General features: G+C 36.7%; 1 protein-coding gene across 20 annotated transcripts in view; it reads left to right on the top strand.

Moving 5' to 3' along the window:
* Nucleotides 1-23,671, top strand: part of PDLIM5 (PDZ and LIM domain 5) — a 188,913-nt gene that overhangs the window by 43,283 nt on the left and 121,959 nt on the right. For all 20 annotated transcript variants that reach the window (XM_074323398.1, XM_019741092.2, XM_074323390.1 and 17 more), the window contains exon 3: nt 17,535-17,686. In XM_074323398.1, coding sequence (XP_074179499.1) covers nt 17,535-17,686 — 152 coding nt within the window. The remainder of the gene's footprint in view (nt 1-17,534; nt 17,687-23,671) is intronic.

The following is a 23,671-nucleotide window of genomic DNA, read 5'->3' as shown; positions in this document are numbered from 1 at the left end:
TTGATAATAGTTTTGTTGATGTATTTTTACTAAAACATTGGTCTGAAACAGATTGAAATTTTTTTTTTTTTAAATTGTTTCATTTTAGATACTTTGAGAAGCCACACTGTATATTGTGTCATTGAAAAATCATATTTGAACTGGTCTTATTCCCCTCACTGGTCTCAGGTTTCCATCATCATTCATCAAGGGCAGGCCAGGGAAGATCCTCCCACCAAAATAAAAATGTGGGGAGGAATAGGGTAATACCCTAGCTTGGAAGACAGAAACTGTGCAGGCTGACTCCCCTTTTCCCCAGAGAGCCTATAAATGGGATTTTGGAATAAGATTAGAAGAACTACAGGGACTTTAAAAAGAAGAAAAAAGATTTGGGGGACTGTTCTTTTCTGCCACTTTCCCTCTCTTCTTTCATTTCCTCTTCCCTGATTCTCCTCCTTTCCCTCCACTCTCTTCTGCTTCCTCTGTCTCGCCTCCTGTTTGGTCAGGATGGTTTAGAAATTTGACTGAAGAATTTTTTTATTTTAAGGGTGTATAATGATGGATACCTGTGTTCTTCCTGGAAGGTAGACGAGGCGTAGAGAGAGTTAATCAAGGTAGCATTTTAGAGTGAAGCTTTAGGGGCAGATTTCCGTCTTGCTTTATCCAGCTTAGTTTTATCTAAATGGGAGGAACAGATCAGTGGGATTTAGGGGATAAACTGTTCAAGAATAAAACGTGCATTTGGCTGGAGTGTGCAATGTGTTATCTTTGGAGGGAGAGTGGCAGATGATGTGCCGAGTGGGAGGGCAGCCCATTTGGTGGTTACAGGATGGGCTTTGGAATCGCTAGGCCTGCGTTCCAGCCCCAGCACCTCGTAGCTCTGTAACCTTTGAATAGTAACCTAAGCTCTGTCTGCCTTAGTTTCCTCACTTCTAAATTAGGAATGCTGGTATTTACTCTGCAGTGTTTTTTGTGAGGTTAAATGAGTTAGTACCTGCAAAACATCTAACTCTCCAGTGTTGTTTTCTCCTTCCTCCTCTGCTTCTCAGTTATTAGCATCAAGCCTGTACCAGGGAGCACGTTCAAATAGACATCTTGGTGGGTGTTGCCCCGGTGTAGGTACTAGCCAGATGTTTTACAGGATGGGCACACGGTGAGGTTTCTTCCTTTTTAGTTTGCCATTTTGAAAGTGTTAGGGTTTTTTAAATCAGCAAACGTTTCTGGTAGCGACTATCTTTCTGTTTTCAAGATTGGAGATATTAGGTGTTGGATATGCCTTCAACTACTTCCCATATCCCCATGGAACCGGTAGTCACAAAGCAGAGGCATGGAAAGGTCAATTGTAAGAGTGGCGAGGCAGCCCAGATTGCGCAGTCCAGACAGGCTCAGGACAGATGAGTTCACTGACTGGTATACCTAGTTTTGAAAAGAACTTTTTTAGGTATGAATTCAATATTTAAATTGCTAGTACAAGAGGATTGGTTAACCTGTCTTTAGCCAGCAGACTTTTTACTTGAGAAATATGGGTATTTTTCACTAACCTCTCCCAAAACAGTTTCGTAATAGCCTTTCATCACGTAGGAGGAAGATGTTTTTGATGATGCTGCTTCACATTGGGACAAGAATGGCAGTGACATTGAACGGGTCGTACAAGAATTTATTTTAGACTTCTGCCAAGTTTCTCTTCCTAGGTGTTTGTATCTGTCACTTTGCCTGTAGAAGGAATTCTTTTATTACCAATGAAACCACCCAATCTCTGAGGATAGTCCTCTTTTAAAAGGCCCAACATCTGGTTCCCTGTACCAGCTTTGATACCCAAGGCGGACTTGTTCTCTGTCAAACATGCAAGAAAGGTCATTGGAACATCTAACTCCAGACCACTTAGAGTTCTCTACCCCTTTTCTGTTCTCACTCTGTTCTACTGGTTTCTGTTGGCTCCTAAACTGCAGGCTGTGATATTGGCTGTTAGCATCAAGTTACACGAGAGTTTCTATTTATTATATGCAGGATGATAGGGAAATGGACTGTGTTTAGCTCACACAACATCTTTTTATTCCTGTTTGGAGTGATGGCTATTACATCTTATGGAGCAATTTAAGTATCCCGTGTAGAGAGAGGTTACAAAACCATAAACAATCAGAATTCTGTCTGGCCTAGGAGGCCTCCTACTCTTGTTTCTTGCATTTACCTGTGTCATTACAGTCTAACAGGAAGTTTTTTTAGTGAGGTCTTTTGAAACTATGTTTCTTATTTACTGTAATAATATAAATCCAGTTACTCTGAACTCTAGCTAGATTGACAATCATATTTCATTTTATAGCATTTGCTACAGGAAAGCAAAAATGTTTGCAGTCTGATTGAAATGACTATGATGGGTAGTGAGAATCAGAACTTTATGGTTTTATTGCTGTTATGGAGAAAGATGATTTACAGTGTGTAACTCAAATTGTGTAATTGTGTTCTTGTGTCTGATCGTTTACTCTCCAGTGACTTATTGGTACTTACTATATTTATCATTTTCATATTCATATATATCCTGTACAGCACCCATGGCCTGTGACTATCTGCCCTCTCTTCAGATATATGCAGGAATAAGAATCCCATTACTTTGCAAGGAAACCATTATATTTCTGGAATGTTCTGAATGTTCTCAAGTCCTTAACTGTACTGAGAATCGAAGTCTTTCTTTTTGGAACTTCTACCCCTGGACCCTAGTTCTTGCCTCAAGGATTATTAGATTCCTGAGTCTTCACTCAGAGTTTCTAAATCAGAATCTCTTGGATTAAGTATCCATAGTCTATCTTTGAAAAAGTGCCCTGAGAGATTTTGATCTGCCAAGTATGCAAATCACTGTTTTGTAAAACAGAAATTCTAGATACTCATACACTTAGTATTTTCAAGACCATCCCTTTTTTTTCTTTTTTTTTTTTTTAAGGAAGGTGCAGTTCACAGTGGCCCATGTGGGGATCAAACTGGCAACCTGGGTGTTATTAGCACCACGCTTTAACGAGCTAACTGGCCACCCACCACCATCCGTTTTTAATAAGTAATTCTTGGCCTGGGTCTTTTACTCTTCTGACTGTAGTTGTTTCTTTGGTACTGAATTACACATAATATTCCACTAAATTACACATAATATTCCCGAACATATAGAATACATGAGTGGGACCAGCTCTTCCCTAATATGGATAGTGCTTTTTTTTTTTTTTAATGTAGATGAAGGCTATATTACTACTTAAAACACACACACACACACACACACACACACACACACACACACAGATTGTGATAGTATTGACTCACAGGGATAACATAGCCTAAAATCTCCTTGATATTATTTTTGTGGACTCCGTGTCAAGACTTCTTCTATTGAATTTGAATTACTCTTTGAATTTCTTGCTTTTGAAACTCAATACTGTGTTATATAGATTTATCTCTGTGTGTTTTGTGTATCTCCAAGTTAATAAAGAGCTTCTAAGTCTTTCTTCCACAGCCCAGGATGCATCTCTTTTCTACCCTGTTTTTCGGCGTCTACACATTGATACACATACCTGCTACGTCTTTAAAAAGTTGCTGGAAACAAATACTGAATCTGCTCCAAGAAATGATTTTTAATGATTGGAGAGTAATTATCAAGTGAAAATCAAGCAAGATGTCATACATTTAATCAAATACCCAAATAAGTTTTAGATTTGGGAGTGAAGAAAATAAATACAATAAAAAATCCATTTCAATTAGGGCTGGGTCGTTTCTGCCTGTTTTTGTTGTTGTTGTTCTTTTTGTGTTTATATTGCTTCAAGGAGAAAAGTTTTTGGTTTGCAAATCATTTTGGTAGGGCAAAATACCTAGTGTCCCTTCATCTTCCCTTTTTTCTTCCAAGCAAAATAAAATGTAACAACAAAAAAAAAACCCCCAACAATACTTATTTGAAAAAAATCTTTACTGTTGAGGCTTGCTATATATATAACCCTTCAGAGAATTATCAGTAAACATTTATGTTTCTATTCGATTAGGTTTTATGCCAGAACAATTTTGAGACCATGAAGTGTGCCTGTGATGAAAGAATCTGTTGCAAGGATTATGTTCCTTACCTGAGTGTTTCTGAGCTATTATAGTAGACTTTACACGTGAGCACACTGGTCTCTGGTTTATGTCTATGATGCTGAACAGTGTAGCTGGATAACTCAAGGACCTAGTCAGAGGCTTTTGCTCCTGGAATCAGAGTTTTCTTACACAAATCATATTTTGACATTGTATACTATTTTCCACCTTGCTTGAAAGGTGAAGAAATGGCTTATAATAATTGCCAGCAGGGAATAATACTCATAGCTGTGCTAACCAAGGGGTTGCCAGATAGGTTTTCTTGGAAATATATTCTTACTATTTAACTGTTTGAATAGATGATTGCATACATTGAAATACTAAGGCTGAATGTTCACCTGTGAGATAGAATGATTTTTTCATTTGTTATCTGATCTCTGTCATTTTACATGTAGAGATAGAAGGTTTTGTAAAAAGAGAAAGTAGGAAAGGACCTAGCATAGTAGTGAGTACTCAATAAATGGTAGTTAGTCTTATAAATATTATTTGTAGCTACACATTCTTTTTTCGGTGTGGGGGAGATCAAACCTTTTTATTGAGAGCCTTCAGGGAAGGGTGGAAGGGCTGGGAAGGCAATGAGATCTGATGTCTTCACCCGGCCCGGATCTCTCCAGCTTCACAACCACCAAAAAAAAGGCCAACACATAAGCTTTAACAATTAAAAAATATAACTCAATGTTACCATCCCGTTTTTACACCCCCCCCCCAGAAGATACTGTATGCACTGGTATATATCACATACTCATTAATTGCTGAAAGAATGGAACTCATGTCAACTATAACATAGCTCATATACTTTCAAGTAAAACACTGATCTCTCATCATTCAGTAATGATCTACAGTTGGTAGTACTGGTCATTTCTGATTGATGCAAGAGCCTAGATTTTTATAGAGCCTAGATTTATGTCTACTACCGTGTTTCCCCGAAAATAAGACTGGGTTTTGTATTAATTTTTGCTCCAAAAAACACATTAGGGCTCATGTTCAGGGGACGTCATCCTGAAAAATCACACTAGGGCTTATTTTCCATTTCGGTCTTATTTTCGGGGAAACACTGTAGTAAATTCTTGTTTTCTCTAACAACCGGAGCTTTGGTCTTACCTTTATATTTGAGTGACTCTGGGTCTGACTAAAGGGAAGAGGTGGTTTGATTCATCAAAGTGCTGATGTCATTAGTGGGAACCAGGGTAAAGATGAAACAGCAGACAGTAGACTTCAGGAATATTCTACCAGGCAAATAAAAACCTAGCCCCCTCAGCTCCTTCACGCCCACTGCTCTGCAGACTTTGCACCATTGGGAGCAATGACAGTGCTTAATGGGCTTTCTCTAAGTGCCGTCAGCACCTTGTCCCCTGCCAAGTCCAGTGTTACCAGAGCTCAGAAACACATGGTGCACCAGCTGCACCACAACAAGAAGTATTCAGTTGCTCCATATCTTTTACCTTTAGTTTTAAAAAAAACAAAACTAAAGAAACAAGTAACAGTGGCACCGACGTGAGAAGAGTTCCTTGCCATTTCTAGCTGCTGTTTGTGATGTGCATTTGCTCTGTGCGGAGGAGTGGAACATGTGCAGGAAATCAGTGTTGTGTGACTGGAGACCAGAGTGCTAGACGTCATCTACTAACACTTGGTGCTCTCTTGATAAAAGCCAATTGGGCGGGAAGGTTTATTGGGCTAGAAAAATAAACCTGGGACTGCAGGAAAAGGCCCAGGAGACCTGTTAGGGGTGTTGGTGGTAGTTCTGACCTAAACAAAGACAACTAGAAGAGAAAGGACCCCTAGGATTTTCTTTTTGCTCAACAAATTCCAAGCAGGATACATAATTCTATGTATAGAAATGATAACACCAGGGGTCCAAGTGTTGCTGGGTCTTGGTTCTGAAAGGCTACAGATGTGTGAAGGAAGCTGAAGCCAAACTTCCTGCGACAGGAGGGAGACATAGCCATGTTCTCTAAGGGATGAGAGAAAGTGCATGGTAGGAAAAGCACTGAAAGGTACCAGTTGATAAGCATGGATTTCTTGGAAACAGGTTGGCATCCAGGAGTGCTAGTTGTCTAATGTAAGCAATCTGTTCTAAGCAGTGAAAAATTTAAGGAGACCACAGCAGTTAATGTGGAAGCAACTTGTCAACATAGATTCTTCAGAAGTTATTTATTGTCACATACTGTCACGCCCTTTATTGTATGGCGTTTGGCAACCTGACTAGCCTGGGCTGTCATTTTCCCTGTCACTTTCTCCCTATAATGTGGATACCCAACTACTTGTCTTTCCTTGGAAGTAGTAGTACTTTTATGTTACTATGTTTTTCATGTGCTCTTTGTTTTTGCCTAGAGCAGGGGTGTCCAAACTGTGGCCCATGGGCCAACTGCGGCCCGCAATCCATTTTTAATTGGCCCGCAGCAAATTCCAAAAATATATTTAGTTTATTTAAATAAACCAGGTGAGGCAATACGTACTTCACCTCGAGTGAGTGGCCCGGCTGTTTGTGTATTTTACTGCATATGGCCCTTGGTAAAAAACATTGAAAAAAAGTTTGGACACCCCTGGCTAGAGCAATCTCTCCTGTTTTGCTTCTGCAACTTCCAACCTATATTTAAGCACTATATATTTAAGCACTATATATTAAGCAATTGCCATTATCTCTGAGAAACTTTTTTCATGCCACCTAAGTAGATTGTAGTCTTTGTGTTATTTTTTATTTTATTTTTTAAAGATTTTATTGGGGAAGGGGAACAGGACTTTATTGGGGAACAGTGTGTACTTCCAGGACTTTTTCCAAGTCAAGTTGTTGTCCTTTCAATCTTATTGTGGAGGGTGCAGCTCAGCTCCAGGTCCAGTTGCTGTTGTTAGTTGCAGGGGCGCTGCCCACCATCCCTTGCGGGACTCGAGGAGTCGAACCGGCACCCTTGTGGTTGAGAGCCCACTGGCCCATGTGGGAATAGAACCGGCAGCCTTCGGAGTTAGGAGCATGGGGCTCCAACCTCCGGAGCCACCGGGCTGGCCCCTAGTCTTTGTGTTATTGATAACTTCATACATTTCTTTATTATGTCATAGTGCCCCAGAGAATTTTTTACCTTTGCTCATCCCTCTGTCTGGAATGCTTTCCGTCTAGACAGCTGCAAGGCTCTTTCTGTTAACTTCATTTGAGTCTGTGTTCAAATGTCACCTCTCCCAGGAAGTCTTCTCTGACTACCCTGCCTTAAAAGAACGTCTCCTGACACTTTCTACTCCCTTGCTCTGTTTTATTTTTCTTCTGTAATACGTATCACTTGCTGATATTTTATTATTTACCTATATGTTTGTTTATCTTCTTCCCCCTGATTGAATTTGAGTTCCCTGAGGCCAAGGACTGCATTTTGTTTACTGTTGTGTTACCATTCCTAGAACAGCCAGGCACATAATAGATATTTGACGGGTATTTGTAAATGGTAGAATAAATGAGTATTTTCCCATTAGCCTAATAAGTCAGTGTTGCTGTCATTAGCATCTGGTCCATATGTAATCGCTCAGTAAATGTATGATAAACAAATGAATGCATAATCCAGCATTAAATTCTAGGGGGCTCACCTGCTACCAGTGGAAAGAAGATTCTTGTCCTTTAGACTAATTTATTCTAAAGGAAAAAAATCACTTGGGATCTGAAGAAGTAGATAAGCTAGATTCTCTTCTCTCTTAGTTCTGAAACCCAGACTTTTGGGATTTAATGTTGATGAGGTTTTAGGTTTTGAAAAAGCACACTTTTGCCGTTTTAATGTTTTGTAATAGAGAAATAAGAATCATATATATAAAGTAATTGCAGAATACTACAAAATTTATTTTAGTGCCAAAGTGAGTAATAGACACTAATTGTAATGACTATTTAGCCTAATGAGAGATTATAAAGTCTGTGTTAATATTTCTTATGGCTTAGAGTTTAAAGGAACCCTAGAACATTTGTTCCAACTCTCTTGTACAGCTGACAGAATGAGGCCAGAGATGTAAATGATGTGTCCAAGGTCACAGGATTTTTAGTGGTAGAGCTAGGATTACCCTCAGGTTTCCTTTGTAATAGTACAGGTTGCACGGGTGTGGATAACAGACACGTTCATGCACAGTGTGCAGATTTATTAATGGCCACAGACATTCTTACTGGCAGTCTAGTGTCATGGAGCAACAATTTAAATGTGCATACCTTTTTAGAAACAAGTCCTAAATAAAAAGTCAGATAACTGTGCCAAAATAAATGTACAGTCTAGTTAATCACTTTATGTTTAACACAAGAGCAAAAAGAATTGGAGACAAATTGCTAAATAATAGCCAATGTATTAAATACGTTTGATTTCCAGTGTGATAATTCATCAAATGTCTGTTGTGTATTATGTTTAAGTCCATGTACAATGGATCTAAAGAGAAATAAAAAACACAGTCATTGACTAGAAGAAATATCCTGCTGTCAGCCGTCCAGCAGACTGTTGGTTACAGTTTGAGATGAAATAAGGATAGAAATGAAGAGTAAGGATCTGGAAACTTTCAGAGTTTGACAGAGTAATTTTATGTCTATTGAATGTGATGATAAAAAATTTGGTCTTGTATTTTGTATGATTTCTTTAAATTTTGTTTTTCCAGTAATTTATCATTATTACAGATTACAGAAGAATTGGCATATGACAGATGAGGGGAAAAAATCTTTCCCCACGGATAGTGTCTTTTGCCACACAGATAGTTTGAGGAACACTGCTTTATGGAGAGTTGTGTACACATAGGAAAAGTTAAATAATATAAAACAGTGGATGAGGGAAAGGGCCATGCCTCTTGTTTTATACCTTTTCTCAGCATTCAGTAGTGAATGTAGTGCCTTATTAGGATAGGCCGTTATTAAATGTTAGTAATTTACTACTATGAAGATTTTTAAAGTTTCTTAAAAGTGAATCCCTGGTTTTTTTTTAAGCTACACTTCCACTAGCATGTGAAATCATGATTTTGCACCACTTAGAATAAATATTAATTCTGCTTCGAGTTCTTAAATTTTCTTGATGTTAATGGATTTTTTCATTTTGAAGCATCTTTAGCTTGTGGATTTTAAAGGGCTTGTGATTTTTTTTTCCCCCTCGTCATAGAAGTATGCTGACATTGGTGGTTTAGGAACCACACTTTGAGAAAACACTGTTCTAAGGTTTCATTAAATCCTTAGTTCTTAACATTTTTTTGGTCATATATGCCTTTGAGAGTTTCAGGAAAGCTCTGAACTTACTAAATGGAAAATACATGCATACTTGTACACAGTTTGCCTTCAGTTCCGGGGGATTCATCTCATCACCAAACAGAACCTAGTGAGGAGGGAGGATTGAAATGTGTGAATTTCAGTGTTTGCAGGTAAACAAGAGTTCACTAATTCATTTTTAATCTTTACAGCTATCTGTGACTTTTTTTTTTTTACTGTTTTCCTTATTATATAGTAACAAGCCTACTGAGAAACATTAATTTCTCTGTAATTAAGAAATCGGTTTGATTTTGAGCTATATTAGATGTGCTTTATTTTTAACTAACTACCATACTTTTCACATTTCTTGAGAAATTATATTCACACATTAACTACAAAGAACATTAAATCTCTGAGTTAAGCACATATGGATTAGGTATAAAATGAAAATTACTTGGCATCTTAACAGTGAATTACAGTTTAAGAAAGTATGCTTTAATTTTCTTAGGATGGTGATAGAGAAGAATGAAGATGTTATTTCAATGGAGGAGTCATCATGGGAAATACATTTAGACTACTAGAATAAACAATATGTGCAGAAGCTCTGTGTGTGAGCGAGGTAGCTCCTTGGCTACATAAGGAAAGAGGCAAAGTCATTCTCTTCCGTTTGGTTGTAAGGCATAATGAATGACACGGGCTTTGAGGCATTCTCATCATTGCTACCATATAAGGTATAGACTCAGACTTGCGGGTAAAACTGATTCCAGTTAGACTCATACACCAAAAAAATAAGGCCCATAGTTCAACTAACCAGTGCTCACATGAGTCAGGATTTTACAGATTTATTCACAGAGGGACATCAGTAATCGCTGCTTGTGTTATCTCACCATTCGAACCTACAAAAAGCCAAATCACTTTACTTCACAGAAAAGGGTAGTAAAATTAATCCAACGTAGCCTCAGATTTTAAAGGGGCACGTTCACATTAGACGGCCAAGCCAGAGATTGTCTTCATACGTGATTAAGTAGCATTGGCAGGCTAGTCAAGGCACCGACACTTTATAACAATAAATAGTCCAAGACAGGACAACTTTAAGTGCTGAGTGTAATTTGTAAGGCAGATTAGCACTGGAATGAGGTAAATAAATTAGGATTTGAAAAAAGCCTTAGCGGATAAGTTTGAAAAAAAACAACACAACCCAGCACTTCTCAAATGTTCTTTACTCTGCTCACTTTAGTGGCTGAAAACTCCACCACTCTTGCTTGTTTGTGATATTTGGTTTTGGCTGAGTAGCACGCATTGTTCGTCAGGAAAACCAGTTCTCTGAGTTCTTTATATGCTGTGATGCATATAAGTTCTTACGAGTTTCCGAGGGGATTAGTGCAGAAACCACATTCATTGTATCCTGGGCAGTAGACACCTAGACACTTTCAACCATAGGCTCATATGTCTAGATTCAAAGTTTTTATGCTACACTAGGTACTAGAAAGTAACATTTTAAAGCAAAATTAAAGGTTGACCATTAATCAGGTGTTTTTTTAAAATAAGACTTTTCTCAGTGCTTTTTTCTGCCTCAAGAAAATTCTGTTGGTCAGATTGACATAATTTTATTAGTATATTTCTCCAAATTTTAGTAACAGCCCTGCTAGAAAAACAATAGCTTTTATTTTCCCATGGTTTAGTTCCCATGGTTTTCAGATATGGGAAATTTCTGTTAGTGCTTCTTTCTGTAGCTGTCATATTTGTATGTTCCTTTTTCACATTTACTAAGTCTGATGGCATTCCTGTCATACCCACAGTCTTAGGGTCATAATTTCCAAACAATCCATATTTGTGGAAAATATGCAGAAAAGTTGAAAACTTGCATGTTGGTTGTGGCTCATTATATAGGTACCTGTCTCCTACTTGTTACCCGAATGACCAAAGTCAAATTTTTTTTTTAACCAGCATAAATCATTCTTAGTAAACATCGAACTATTAAAATCGTCTTATCTACTTTATAAAATGATCTCTGTTATATAGTTGGGCATCTGTATATGTCTCTTCAGTAAATCATTTCTATTGCTAACACCTGTTTTTTGAGATTTGTAACTGCTGGCTTATTTCCAGTAGAGGTTTTTGGGTGCATACTGAGAATTCCTATGATGTAGAAGAATACATTTCATTAGGGAATTCTAAGAAAGTGTTGGAGTCACTGCTATGGCTAGACATGCTGCCTCTTTATGAAAAAGTTTAGCGCAATATAGAAGATGTTGTAAACACTCATTTTAAATACAAATCTTAGGCAGTTTGACTTATTTAAAATATCTCCCATTTGGGTTCTAACTTTTAAAAATGAAAGCTCTATAGTGCTTTCATTGGTTTTCTTTTTTTTTTTTTTTTTTTTTTGCCGTGAGTTCAATGATTGGTTTGTTGCAGTGATGTGCTCTCCAGAGGTAATGGCCATGGGGAACGGTTAATCTGATACCTTAGGCATATCTCTAAGACCTTATGAATCCCAAATAGCATACTTCTTTGAGAATAAGATACGTTTTTTTATTTTATTTTATTTTATTTTATTTTATTTTATTTTATTTTATTTTATTTTATTTTTTATTGAGTGCATTTTTGAGATCCTCGTCTAAGTGGTATGCTATCTTGAGATACTAATATTTTATTTTCAGTGCAGTTTTATAAAGATGTAGTGTTATTTTTCTCTTTCATTAAAAAGTTTCAAGCAATTCTCCTGGAACCACACATTCGTATGGAGGGTAAGCATGTGGGGGAGGTTTAATTATAAATTTTATTTAAGTGCAATAAAGTTAATGATATGTTTAATGATGCACATACGTATTACTGTAAGTTAATTGGTTCTAAATTATAGTTATTAATTATAGTCATTTATATGATTTTGGTTATTGAAGTCGAAGTATAACATCTTTCTATCTTTCTTCTTCTATTATTTTGATGTTCTCTTCAGTTTAGATATTATCTTGGGTGTGTGCACATGGAGGTACCGCACAGCCAGAGACCAGGCCTGGATCCAGCTTACCAAGCCTAGGAGACCTCCTGGCCACCTCTTCCCTCCTGGTCCTGGCTCCCCATTCTACCCCCTGTACCAGTACACTCCGTTCTTCCCTTGTGTGTGTTCCCATGTTTTCCTTCCTTCCTTTCCTTCCCTGATCCCCAGCTCCAGGCTTCTTCACCAGCATCACCTTACTGATTCTTACCCTTTGGCTGCTTGGTGAAGTGACAATGCCTAACTGTCCTAGGAAGTGGTGATATGAGGTCACCATCTTGAGGGAATGGAGTTTGGGAAATTCAGATTTGGATAGTGGTAAGCAAGGAAGGAGGACATGGTCAGTGGGGGTTCTAAATCTGTGACATACGGAGCTCTGTCGCTGAGTGAGGAGAAGGCTTAGGGTTAGAGAAGCAGAGGGAAGAGAATGAAGGAAGGAGGGATTTTGGATCTTGTTTTGAGAAAGGAAGGGAAAAGCCAGAAGTTAAGACTGGTCAGTTTGAAAGCTGTCTTCTCTACCCTGTAGGTCCTTGAAGCAGGTGTCCAGCCTATGAGAATTGGTGGCATAGAATATGATGATGAGGAGGATGATAACCATGGACATTTTCTGTGCGTTGTGTGGTACATGCTGTGCTGGTGTTTAATCTGCTCAACAGCTCCGTGAGGCAGGTGGAATTATAGTCCCTATTTTCAAGGAGAGATAGCTGAAGTTGAGAGAGGCCTATTAACTCATGTCACACAATTAAATAGATGGTAGAACATGACTCTGAACTCATGTTTGCCTAACTTCAAAGCCTCTGCTCAGTACTGTGTTCTTACTTGCTACATGGACAGAGGCAAGTCATTTAATCCCTTTGAAGCACTCTTTTCCCATCTGTAAAAAATCTGATAGTGTGAAAGAACAATAAATGCTTCCCAAAGTCCCTGACTTACTGTGTTCCATAAGTAGTCCTAATTACTTTTTCTGGGTCATTTCTTTCTTAGGGCAGGAAAAGACTACGTGAGAGGAACTCCCCCTCTAAAATGACTGAAGAAAAGTTACCTTTGGGTGTTTTCTAGTCAAAGTAAAATGGAGGAAGCCTGTGATGTCTTTTTTTTTTTTTTTACATGTTCCACCACACACACACACACACACACACAGAGAGAGAGAGAGAGAGAGAGAGAGAGAGAGACAAAGTCCACCCATCTGCATTAGTAAACAGAAGCTCAGAGGTAGTTCCAACATGTGCAGCCATGTATGCTTGCAATTTAAGTGAGACCACAAAGCAATGTTTTTAAAGAAGCATACAGTTATAGTTAAGTTTATGGAAAATTGGACAGCAGTACTGAAAAATGCATTTAAAGATCAAAGAGAAGCATTTGCTTGTGATTAGCTTGATTTATACTGAACTTGACCTAGGAGCCTCCCACAGCTGCTTCTTCCTACACATTGTGCATTTATGAAATATATACACACACACTTGTGGTTGTCATATAATATGTACAAGATTTACTGATGACAGAAAGTTATTATTGCTTCAAACAAATGCAAGCTATTTAGACTTGCAAAAACAAAGGAAAAATGAACTATGCAAAAAATGAGTGACCTTGTAGTTTTTCCTTAGTTGCTCACAATTCATAATATGCTACATCCTACACAATTAATGGGGGAAAAAAGAAAACAAAACATTTATCTTTTTGATGAGTGGATGGCTTGAAAAAGTGGTTCTGGGGATAAGTTAAGCTCATAAGAGTATTCAGTGAGATGCCATCTTTAACAAGTGTTAAGTATGTTTCTACATATTGGGCCTTTCCCACTATACATACAGCATTTCTTCAGGAACTTCATGCTCTTTAGTTTAAATAGTATGAGTAGAAAGCCTTAGTCTTGAATAATAAAATGGTTGGAGATTTAGAAAAGATGTTAATGTCAAAAGCCCAAGACAGTATTAGTAAGCTCAAAAAACTGTAGACAAAAAGGAGTTTGTCAGTTTAAATAATGTGAAAGATTGTACTGATGGCAATGGGTATTTGTTTCCATTCCTGATAATTGATTAAGAAAGGGTTGAGATTAAATACAGTTTACTCTTACTTTAGGATTAGATTTGTACCTTTGTGCAGATAGCTCACAGGTAGGTAAACTTTTAAAACTGGAAGAGACCTTAGGAAGGCCTTTGAGATCATCTAGTGCGTGCCCACACTGCTCAGATTAGTAATCTGAGGTCAAGAGAGTGGTAATCACAGCTAACGTTCATTGAGCTATAATCTCACATAATCATTATAACAACCCTGTAAATAACTCCCACAGAAAGTGGTGGCATTGCTGGCTTTAGAAACTGTTTTCTTTTAAATGTCTTTCACAATTTAAACCATTTAGTTCTGTACATTAGAGCAGGACAATGAGTTTGCTTTAATTAAATGATTTTTTAAATATTTAAATTAATAAAAAGAAATACTAATTATTAAAAGATGGTCCACACCTATTATTTAGTGTACAGTCATGCGCTGCTTAACGATTGGGATCGGTTTTGAGAAATGCACTGTTAGGCGATTTTGTCACTGGGAGAACATCATCAAATGCACTTACAACAACCTAGATGATACAGCCAAATACATACCTAGGCTGTGTGGCATATCCCATTGCTCCTAGGCGACAAGCCTCTACAGCATGTCACTGTACAAAACAGCACAAGATTAAATCAAGCACAAGAGAAAGTGATGCAATCGAGATGCGGTAAAGACGAGATGTGTAAGGCTGCTACTGATGTAACGTGATATACTGTTTTACAGGAATTTTTTTAATAAGTAGAAAGACTACACTGTAAAATAACAATTAAAAGTATAGTATTATAAATACATAAAGCAGTAATATGGTCGTTTATTAATCATTATGAAGTATTATGTACTGTGCATAATTGTGTGTGCTATACTTTTGTAAGGCTGGCAGTGCCCTTGGTTTGTTCATACCAGCATCACCACAAACACGTGAGTGATGAATGCATTGGGAGGTGATTTTATGATGGCTATGACATCACTAGGCAATAAGAATTTTCAGCTCCATTATAATCTTCTGGGACCACCCTCCTATATGCAGTCCTTGGTTGACCAAAATGTCGTTATATGGTGCATGACTGTAGTAAAGCCATATCATTTAATGTACTTATTGTTAATTTTAAAGACTTTTTCCTAACTTCCAATTACAATTACTTTTATTTTTTAATAAATATATCTGCTGATACAGTATTTAAAAATATATGTGATAAAATTCTATCTGAATTATTTTCTTTTGATCCTGTGATCCTGTAATCCAATTCACTTAATTTACATTGAATTTTGGAACTACTTTGTCAATCATACAATATCTATATATATAATAGAAGGTGTGTATATGTGTACATTATAATGTAGTTATGTTGATAAATTTTATATGAGTTAAATTTTGATCTTGTTACTCTGGAAATTTTATTTTTTTAACGTGAACATTTCATTAATTTTTCTTACCTTCGAATACTTGGGTAGTTGAGAGGGGTTGTTTTGTTTGTTTCTATTAGAGCAAAGATGAAAACAAAATCACTATGTACTATGTATAAGATAGAGAATGTTTGAAAGGTTTGAAAGTTTTTTTACACGTTGTGTCTGTTAGATTTTACATATCCTTGCTCAACTAGATGTTTTTTCTTATTAATTTCAAGAACTGTGTCAATTACTTGATTGCTACATATCGGAGAATGAAGTAAATTTCAAATTATATAAAATTTTAGTGTTTCCTAGTGTCACAATTTAAAACAAACCATAGATTTTACTAGCGTTAAATAATACATTTGTGACATCCACTCATTCAGCATATGTTTCGTGATGGTCTGTGGTGTTCAGGCATACTTTTCGCATTAGTGGGGAGGAAACACAAACATGGGCTCTGCCTCCATGGATCTAGTACTATTTTCTTGATTTTCGATCCAAATACTTGTTCTGTGTACTTGGATGGTCTGCCTTGGTCATTATTTTTAAGGAAAGATTTTGACATCTGATGCTAATCAAAACCTAATATACAATATCCATTGTATTTATTGCTTTGCTTCCAAACTATGAATTCCAGCACTCAGTTCTTGTTTGGTTGGCTGAGGGATATATATTTTTTAATCAAAAAGTAATTTTAATAAAATGTTCTCCAAAATATTTAGTGTTTTTTATGAGTTGTAAAATATACATATATAAAAGTTAATCACTTTAACCATTTTTAAGTGTACAATTCAGTTGCATTAAGTACATTTACAGTGTTGTGCAGTTATCACCACTATTTATTTCCAGAATTTTTTATCATCACAAATATAAACTATTTAAAATCTTTGGTTTTAAGTACGAAAGGAATACTGGTTATTTTCTTTCCTTTTTGGGCCTAGTCTCACCTAACTTCCAACAACCCAATATTCAGTGTGATCTACTTGTACTTATTAAATTCAGAGCTTGTGATTTGAATTTGAATGGTTTCTTTTGATATGTGCTTGTTCCTAGATATCTATTAAAATTGTATCATCTTTCATTTTACTGTAATTTTATATTTGTTTGCTTCTTTTGAAGCAATAAAACATATATAGACGTGAAGTTTGAAGGAGATCAAACTGACTAATGTAAACACATAGAAAATTTTACAGAGAAGGGAATAAAGATTGGGGATTAAAGACAGTGGTACAGAAAACAGTCTAGCAGCTGCAGACGAACTAGTTTCCTTCCCTTCCTGCTAAGTGCCTGGAACAGGAAACACATCTAATAGAAAAGATATTTGGGCCTGTGATCTGAAAGTATTCAGCCCCCCGAACACTGGATATGAATTGGACTAAACAGGAAGGATTGTTCTATAGATCCTCCATCTGTATTACTTTTTGTGCTCAAACAAGAATACAGCTGTTTAAAGAGTTTTAAAAATTATTCCTAAAAGAGTATTAAATACTCTATTCAGATTGTATTCCGTTCCTTCTGCTAAAATGTAGTTTCCTTGGCTACTTCTCTTCCTCATTCGTAACAGTCACACTACTGTTGCACAATAAAGAAATGGAGAAATTATCAGGGAACCTTTCTCAGAAAGTTGTTTTAGTTTTATAGAGCAAATAAGAATTTAAGAAAATAAACATAAATGTCATTTGAATTTTGACTTTACCAGTTAAACGAGATGCTTTTTACTACTTTGTCCAATAATATATTCATATACTTTTGATATAAGCAAAAGTTTAATTTTCGTCTGTGTTTATTATTCTTTATTTTTTAACAAGTGACACACCTAATGAAATCTGTTTGTTGCAGCTAAAAGACGGCGGCAAAGCATCCCAGGCAAATGTCAGAATAGGCGATGTGGTTCTCAGCATTGATGGGATCAGTGCCCATGGAATGACTCATCTTGAAGCCCAGAACAAGATTAAGGGTTGTACAGGCTCTTTGAATATGACTCTGCAAAGGTAAATTGCTTTGTTTTTGGCTCTGAGAGAGAAAACAACACTGAAGAATGTTTCTGTGTGTCTGATTTATGGTGTTAACTTTTAAAAAGCAGTTTCTACCACCCTTATTTCAGAGAGATAAATAAAAAATATAATGGCTACTAAATTGGGTAATCAGGCAGTATAAGAATTGGTGAAAGCTTTGGATTATTTCTCCACAAAAAGGCATGTATTTACATACTCATAAAAACTGTGTCTACAGCCTCAGTGAGCTGAAGAGTTCCTGAAATTTCTCAGTGGAGCACAGGCTAAGAATTCTTATGATACGGTAAAACTCTGCCTTAATATTCTGGGCAATATGTTAGAGGGTATTCTTTTAAGGTATGATTTGGCTTTTCTTAGTATGTCCTTTCCCTTTTTTTTGCTGGGTAGAAGAGTAATTTTTTAATATACTCATATGAAGTCCAGGGTTTCTGAACTTACTGTTTTTTAAATGTTCCCCAGCCTCATTTATAAAATACGTAATCATCTCTTTGATGATAATATATCAGGCATTTTGAACATCCCAACATTTGATGTACACTGTAATCACCTGATTGCTTGTTAAAAATACTGATGGGAATCAGAATATTGGGAAGTAAGAACTGAGAATTATATTTTAATAACTTCCCTGTGATTATAATGAATTATTAATATTAAGTTAGAACCACCGCAGTATCTTGGGCTGAGGTGAAGGGAAGAGAAAAAAGGGATGACGAGAGGGCTATTGAGTGATAGCTCTGAACCTTTAGGTTTATAAGGAAGGTAGCTGCCCTTCCTTATACACCAGGTGGGTTCACCAGGTGGGTTTTAAACAAGTCTAGTTTTTAATGAGTACAGAAGTGTTCTCTATTCTATAAGGTTTGGAAAACACCATTTCCCCCCAAATCGTCTTGTAGTCTTTCATAAATTGTTGTGTATATTGTAAATCGTTAGGAGAGAAACAACATATGTGGTACCTTCCAAACATATTTGGCTATGGGACCTTTTTTTCCTGGAGTGTCTCCTGGGACTATTTACAGATATGTAGAGAATAAATTAGATGTACTTGTGTGGAGGAGCATCGATTTGGCCTTAGAACTGAAGAGTAAAATTTTTATGAATTTATACATTTACTTTGATACATCATGACTTTCTAACCAGTTCCCCCTTTTTTTCACTTGGGAGAAATTCCTTTCAGTGGGATCGTTGCGTATATTTAAATTTTGATAACTATTAGCGATACATTTTAATGCACATGAAAGTAATCAGTGAGAAAAATAACCTTGCTAAAAAGTTCTATTTTGATAGTATTCTTTCTGCCTACAAATAAAAATGAGTACTTTCATTTATTACTCATCTTTCTTTGTTGGCATTTTTACTAAGTATGATTTTTTGAAAGAGAACTAAAAAGTCAAGAAGCTTAACGTGTGTGAGATATCAACAAAACAAATATAGATGCTAATGAGCTTTCTCAAATTCTAACGTTGAAAATTTATGTAGCACATCAGCTCATTTCCTGGGCTGTGCATCATTTCTTTCATACCAGCCTACTCGTTTTCACATTGTGCTCCCTATTTTATGACCCAGGACCCAGTATCTTATTTTCCATTGAAAACACTGCTGGGTCCCCTAAGAATAGATGAAAAAATAAGTTACCCTGTTTGGATTCCTTTTGTATTTTGAGTAATCTACTACTGCCTCTAACAAAGATTCTTTAAAGCTACTTAAATACAAAATCTAACAAACCAACTTGTTGTGAACATTTGGAGATACTACGTAATCTTGTCTTCATCTTTCTGAACACTCATATTCAGGAACCCAAAATATGAGAGAGAACTTGAGAGTCCTATTATTATTAATTGTAATTCTTGTCAAGTTTTTGAACGCTTCTTGTGTAAGGTAATGTTAGCCGAGAGGAGATTCGCATTTAAGAAAATTGATGATACAATGCTGACAATGCTACTGAAGAACTTTCTGCCTTTTAAGGAAAAAATGAAACTTTGCAGAGTTATCTTCACTTCTTCCTTATACTAAGGCAGTTCTCTGCTTAAGTTCTCTTTCTTTCACATATCAAAGCAAATATTTTTTCTTCCACTTATTTCTGAATTTGAGCAATAGCATCCTTCATTGGCTTCCAGTCACCTTACCCTCTTTATTCCACCTATCTCCTACCAGATTGATCTGAATTCTCCTTCCAACATGAGTTACCTGCAACAGTACTTTCTCTGTGTAACTCTTTTCTTCATAGGCATGTAGTTTTCTTCATGAATATGTAGTAGTTTCCTTTACAGACTTGTCTGAGTTTAATTTCCCTAGAAGCAGAACCTGAAATGGGATTCATGAGTAAGTGATTTAAAAAGGGAGTTCTTTTGAATGTTAAAGAGAATAAGTGAAGCACGATGGGAAGAAGAAGAAATGGAGATGAGCAAGGATGTGGTTTCAGGGGTTGTGTAGCCTCAGCTAGATCCAGGACGGAACGTAGGAACAAAATTGTACCATAGCTTCTGTCCTGCATTGAAGTAAGGGAGCTGGGCTTTTGTCCCTGTCCCTTCCCTGCATTTATTCGTGATTGGCCACCAGCTATCCTGGAAGTGTGTATGTGTGTGTGTGCATGTGTGTATGCACGCACAGGAGGGCTAGGAGGTAGCTTCTGTTGCTGTCACAGTGTTGCCGGTGTGAACCATTACGGAATGGCTTGGGGATGGGTGTACCCAATCGGGAGAAGCGTTCCAGGGGACTCCGGCTGGGTACAGCAGCATGTGCTGTGCGATGCCATCCACACTTGAGTCTGCTCGGAGGATGGAGTTCCTGTGACGCAGGCCCACTCACGTTGTCCTCCCGTGATCATCACTACTCGAAAGTGAATACCATCTTTCCGTCTAAGATAGGTTTCTAACCATCCCTCACATACCTTCATGTCCCCTCATGAAATTCTCTGCATCTAGAAAGCCTACCCACCTCTGCCCCTCCAATAAATGCCTCCACACACACAAACTCCATATCGAAATCATCATCTGCATACAGTCTTTTCTTACTATTGCAACTTACTCATGTTTTTTGGCTTCTGAACTCCTATGACAAGTTTATACCATTCCATTCAGCATTTAAATATACACTAGGAATAACAAGGCCGATTCCATTAGTTATATCCAAATAAACCTAATTAGTTAATGGTCATACCTAATACTGCCTATATAATTCACTAACAACTCCATGTATATTAGTTCTATTTCTTCAGCCAGACTCCTTGAAAGCAAAGACTTAGGTTTTTTTGCACTACTTGTATAGTTTTGAGTTTTTAGTGTCTTAATAAATATTTGTTGGGTGCCCGCATTATTTCCCAAACTTGGAACCATTTATTCCACAAATATTTTTTGAGCTCTTGCTATGTGTCAGGCATTGTTATAGATGCTGGGAACATAGCAGTGAACAAAACAAATCAAATCCCTGCCCTCATAATGCTGACTTTTAGTGAGCAGAGGCATACAAGAAGTAAGAACACAAGTATATCACATGGCAGTCAGTGTTACAGACCAAAATAAAGCCTGGAAGGGGGATAGAGAATGCAGGGGTAGGGACCTGCAATTGCAAATCGAGTGGTCAGGAAAGCCTCAGTGAGGAGATCGTTGTCTATCTGGGTTACGAGTGTCCCAGGCAGAGGGAAGAGCTGGTGCAGTGGCCCTGTCAGGGAGGCCAGTGCGCCTGGACAGAGTGAGTGAAGGCAGGCCGGGGAGAAGTGAGGTCAGAGAGGGAGCAGGAAATGGGTCCAAGTGGGACAGAACTTGTAGGGCTTTGTGGGCCACTCACTGTAACGTTTGTAATCAAATTTCAGTTTTCCTGAGCCTGTAAAAAATTGTGAGAAAGACTTGGAGAGTTACAGCTGCTTGGCTGTAACTATAGTAGGGTTTGAGAGAGAAAAGTGACTTTACCACTGGAACAAGGGGCTCGAAGAAGGGGCAGACCAAGCCTCTCGCCAGTCTGGATAGTGGCAGCTCTGCCTTTTCCTGTAGAAACATTAGATGATTACCACTTCTGCCAACTTTCTGCTCACCTCCACCCAAAATTCCTTAGGGGGAGAATATAAGAGAGAACCCATTATTAAGGAAAAAAAATTTGTTTTTCGAAATGAATGTTACCAGCAATTTTGTTTGTTCATGTATGTGTATATATACATATATGTGTGTGTGTGTGTGTGTGTGTGTGTGTGTGTGTGTGTGTGTGTGTGTGTGTGTATATTTCATTGATCTCTTTTTTAGGCCCAACCTCAATATCCTAAAATAGGATTTAGATAAGAAAAAGTAAACTAAAGATACTTGCTTGATTAAGGTTATTTTGTAACTGAACTAATACACATGGAGTTGTTAATTTTTTTTCTATCTAGTTTAACTTGGGGATATGTAATAAAGCAAACATCTCTCTCTCAGATATCCTAAAATAACAATACTTTACTCACTATACTCTGGATTTCTAATGAATATAGAGGTGTGGAAAATTTTATTTTGATTTTTCTTTTATCCTTGACAAGGATTTGAAAAAAATGTTTTTTCTGCAACTGGAAATGATTGTAAGTACTGCAATTGGACAATGAAAAATTCTGTTTGAAATTATTTTTCTGCTTGGGGAAATTAGGCATATAGCAGTGTGCTTATTTTTAAATACCAAAAGCATTTGCCTTTGCTTTTGATCCAAGTCAAAGTGGATCATTTTATAAATTATGTTATTTCAGCTAGGTAAAGAAGAAAATTATTTTTTAAAGCTTTGATGTCTAATAACTATATTAACTATATTAGAGTTGGATTCTATGAATAAGACTTAACTATTTTATTTTATTTTATTTTCAGTAATTTTCTGCATAGCATAGATAAACTTGCTACTAACTTACTGTATGAATTAGGGCAAGTCGCAGAACTTCTTGACTATTAAGTGAGGTCATGGGTGATTTCTATCTTCCCTTTAATTCAGGTTCTTGTTCTGGTGTTTTAGCTGTAAAATGATAAGTTCCCTAGAGCTTGGTATTAGATCAAACTAACTTCAGTTTGCTTACTTTGGCTGAGAGAATCAGGAAACTGGACTCTTTTCATTGGACTTATCTTAAACAGTGCCAGGTTAGCAAAGTGACTTGTGCTACTCTGCTGACTTTAAGGTGAAAGGTAGGTCACGTGAATATTCAAACAGCATTTAATCATTAAAAAATACTTTATGTATTTGTCCTGGTTTTACATTTTTAAACTAATTCTCTTGGATTAATCCTCAAGAGAGTATGTGTGTGTGTATATACTGGGGTGCCCCAAAATATATACACATGACATGTATTCATCTTTTGTTATTGGTATATATAGAGTATTACAATTCTAATAGTTTTTAACTTTCTTAAAATATGTATACATTTTTTTGGCACCCTCTGTATATATATGTATATATAGCTGTATATTCCTATATATAGCTGTATATATTCCCTTGTGCTTTACATTATTAGTAATGGCATGTTTGTGTTTTGTTTTGTTTTTGTTCCTTAGACTTCATTTAGTGTATAACTTGTTATGATTGGAAATGAAAGATCTAGTAGGATTGAGGTTTGAAAAATACTGAATACTCTCTTTCTGCCTCCCCATTCTTTCTTATCCTTCAAAACACAAAAACATTGTCAGAGGTCCAGTAACTGCTACTACTACTAAATGACAGATTGGAATAATTTAATAGGTACATTGAGTTAGAAGAAAAAAGAAAGAGTAGCTGTAATATAGACCGAAGCTATTAGCCATCTTTTGTTTCATTTTAACAGATTGCTTAACATCCTATTACCTTTAGCTTTATGGGTTCAACTCTGCTCTCTTACTAATAGCATCAAGGCCAGACTTCAGAAAGTATTATTTTTTTAATCAAAGTTTTTAGTTCTCTATCTGTGATATTTCAATTTATGTGAATTAAAAGATATTTAGTTCAGTTATCTTTTCTTTTAATTGGAGTTGCATAATATCCCATTTC

This window comes from Rhinolophus sinicus, linkage group LG02, assembly GCF_036562045.2.
Source record: "Rhinolophus sinicus isolate RSC01 linkage group LG02, ASM3656204v1, whole genome shotgun sequence".
In the NCBI taxonomy this organism is placed as follows: Eukaryota; Metazoa; Chordata; class Mammalia; order Chiroptera; family Rhinolophidae; genus Rhinolophus; species Rhinolophus sinicus.
The sequence above is the reverse complement of the archived record's forward strand: the minus strand, read 5'-3'. Positions and strand labels throughout refer to the sequence as shown.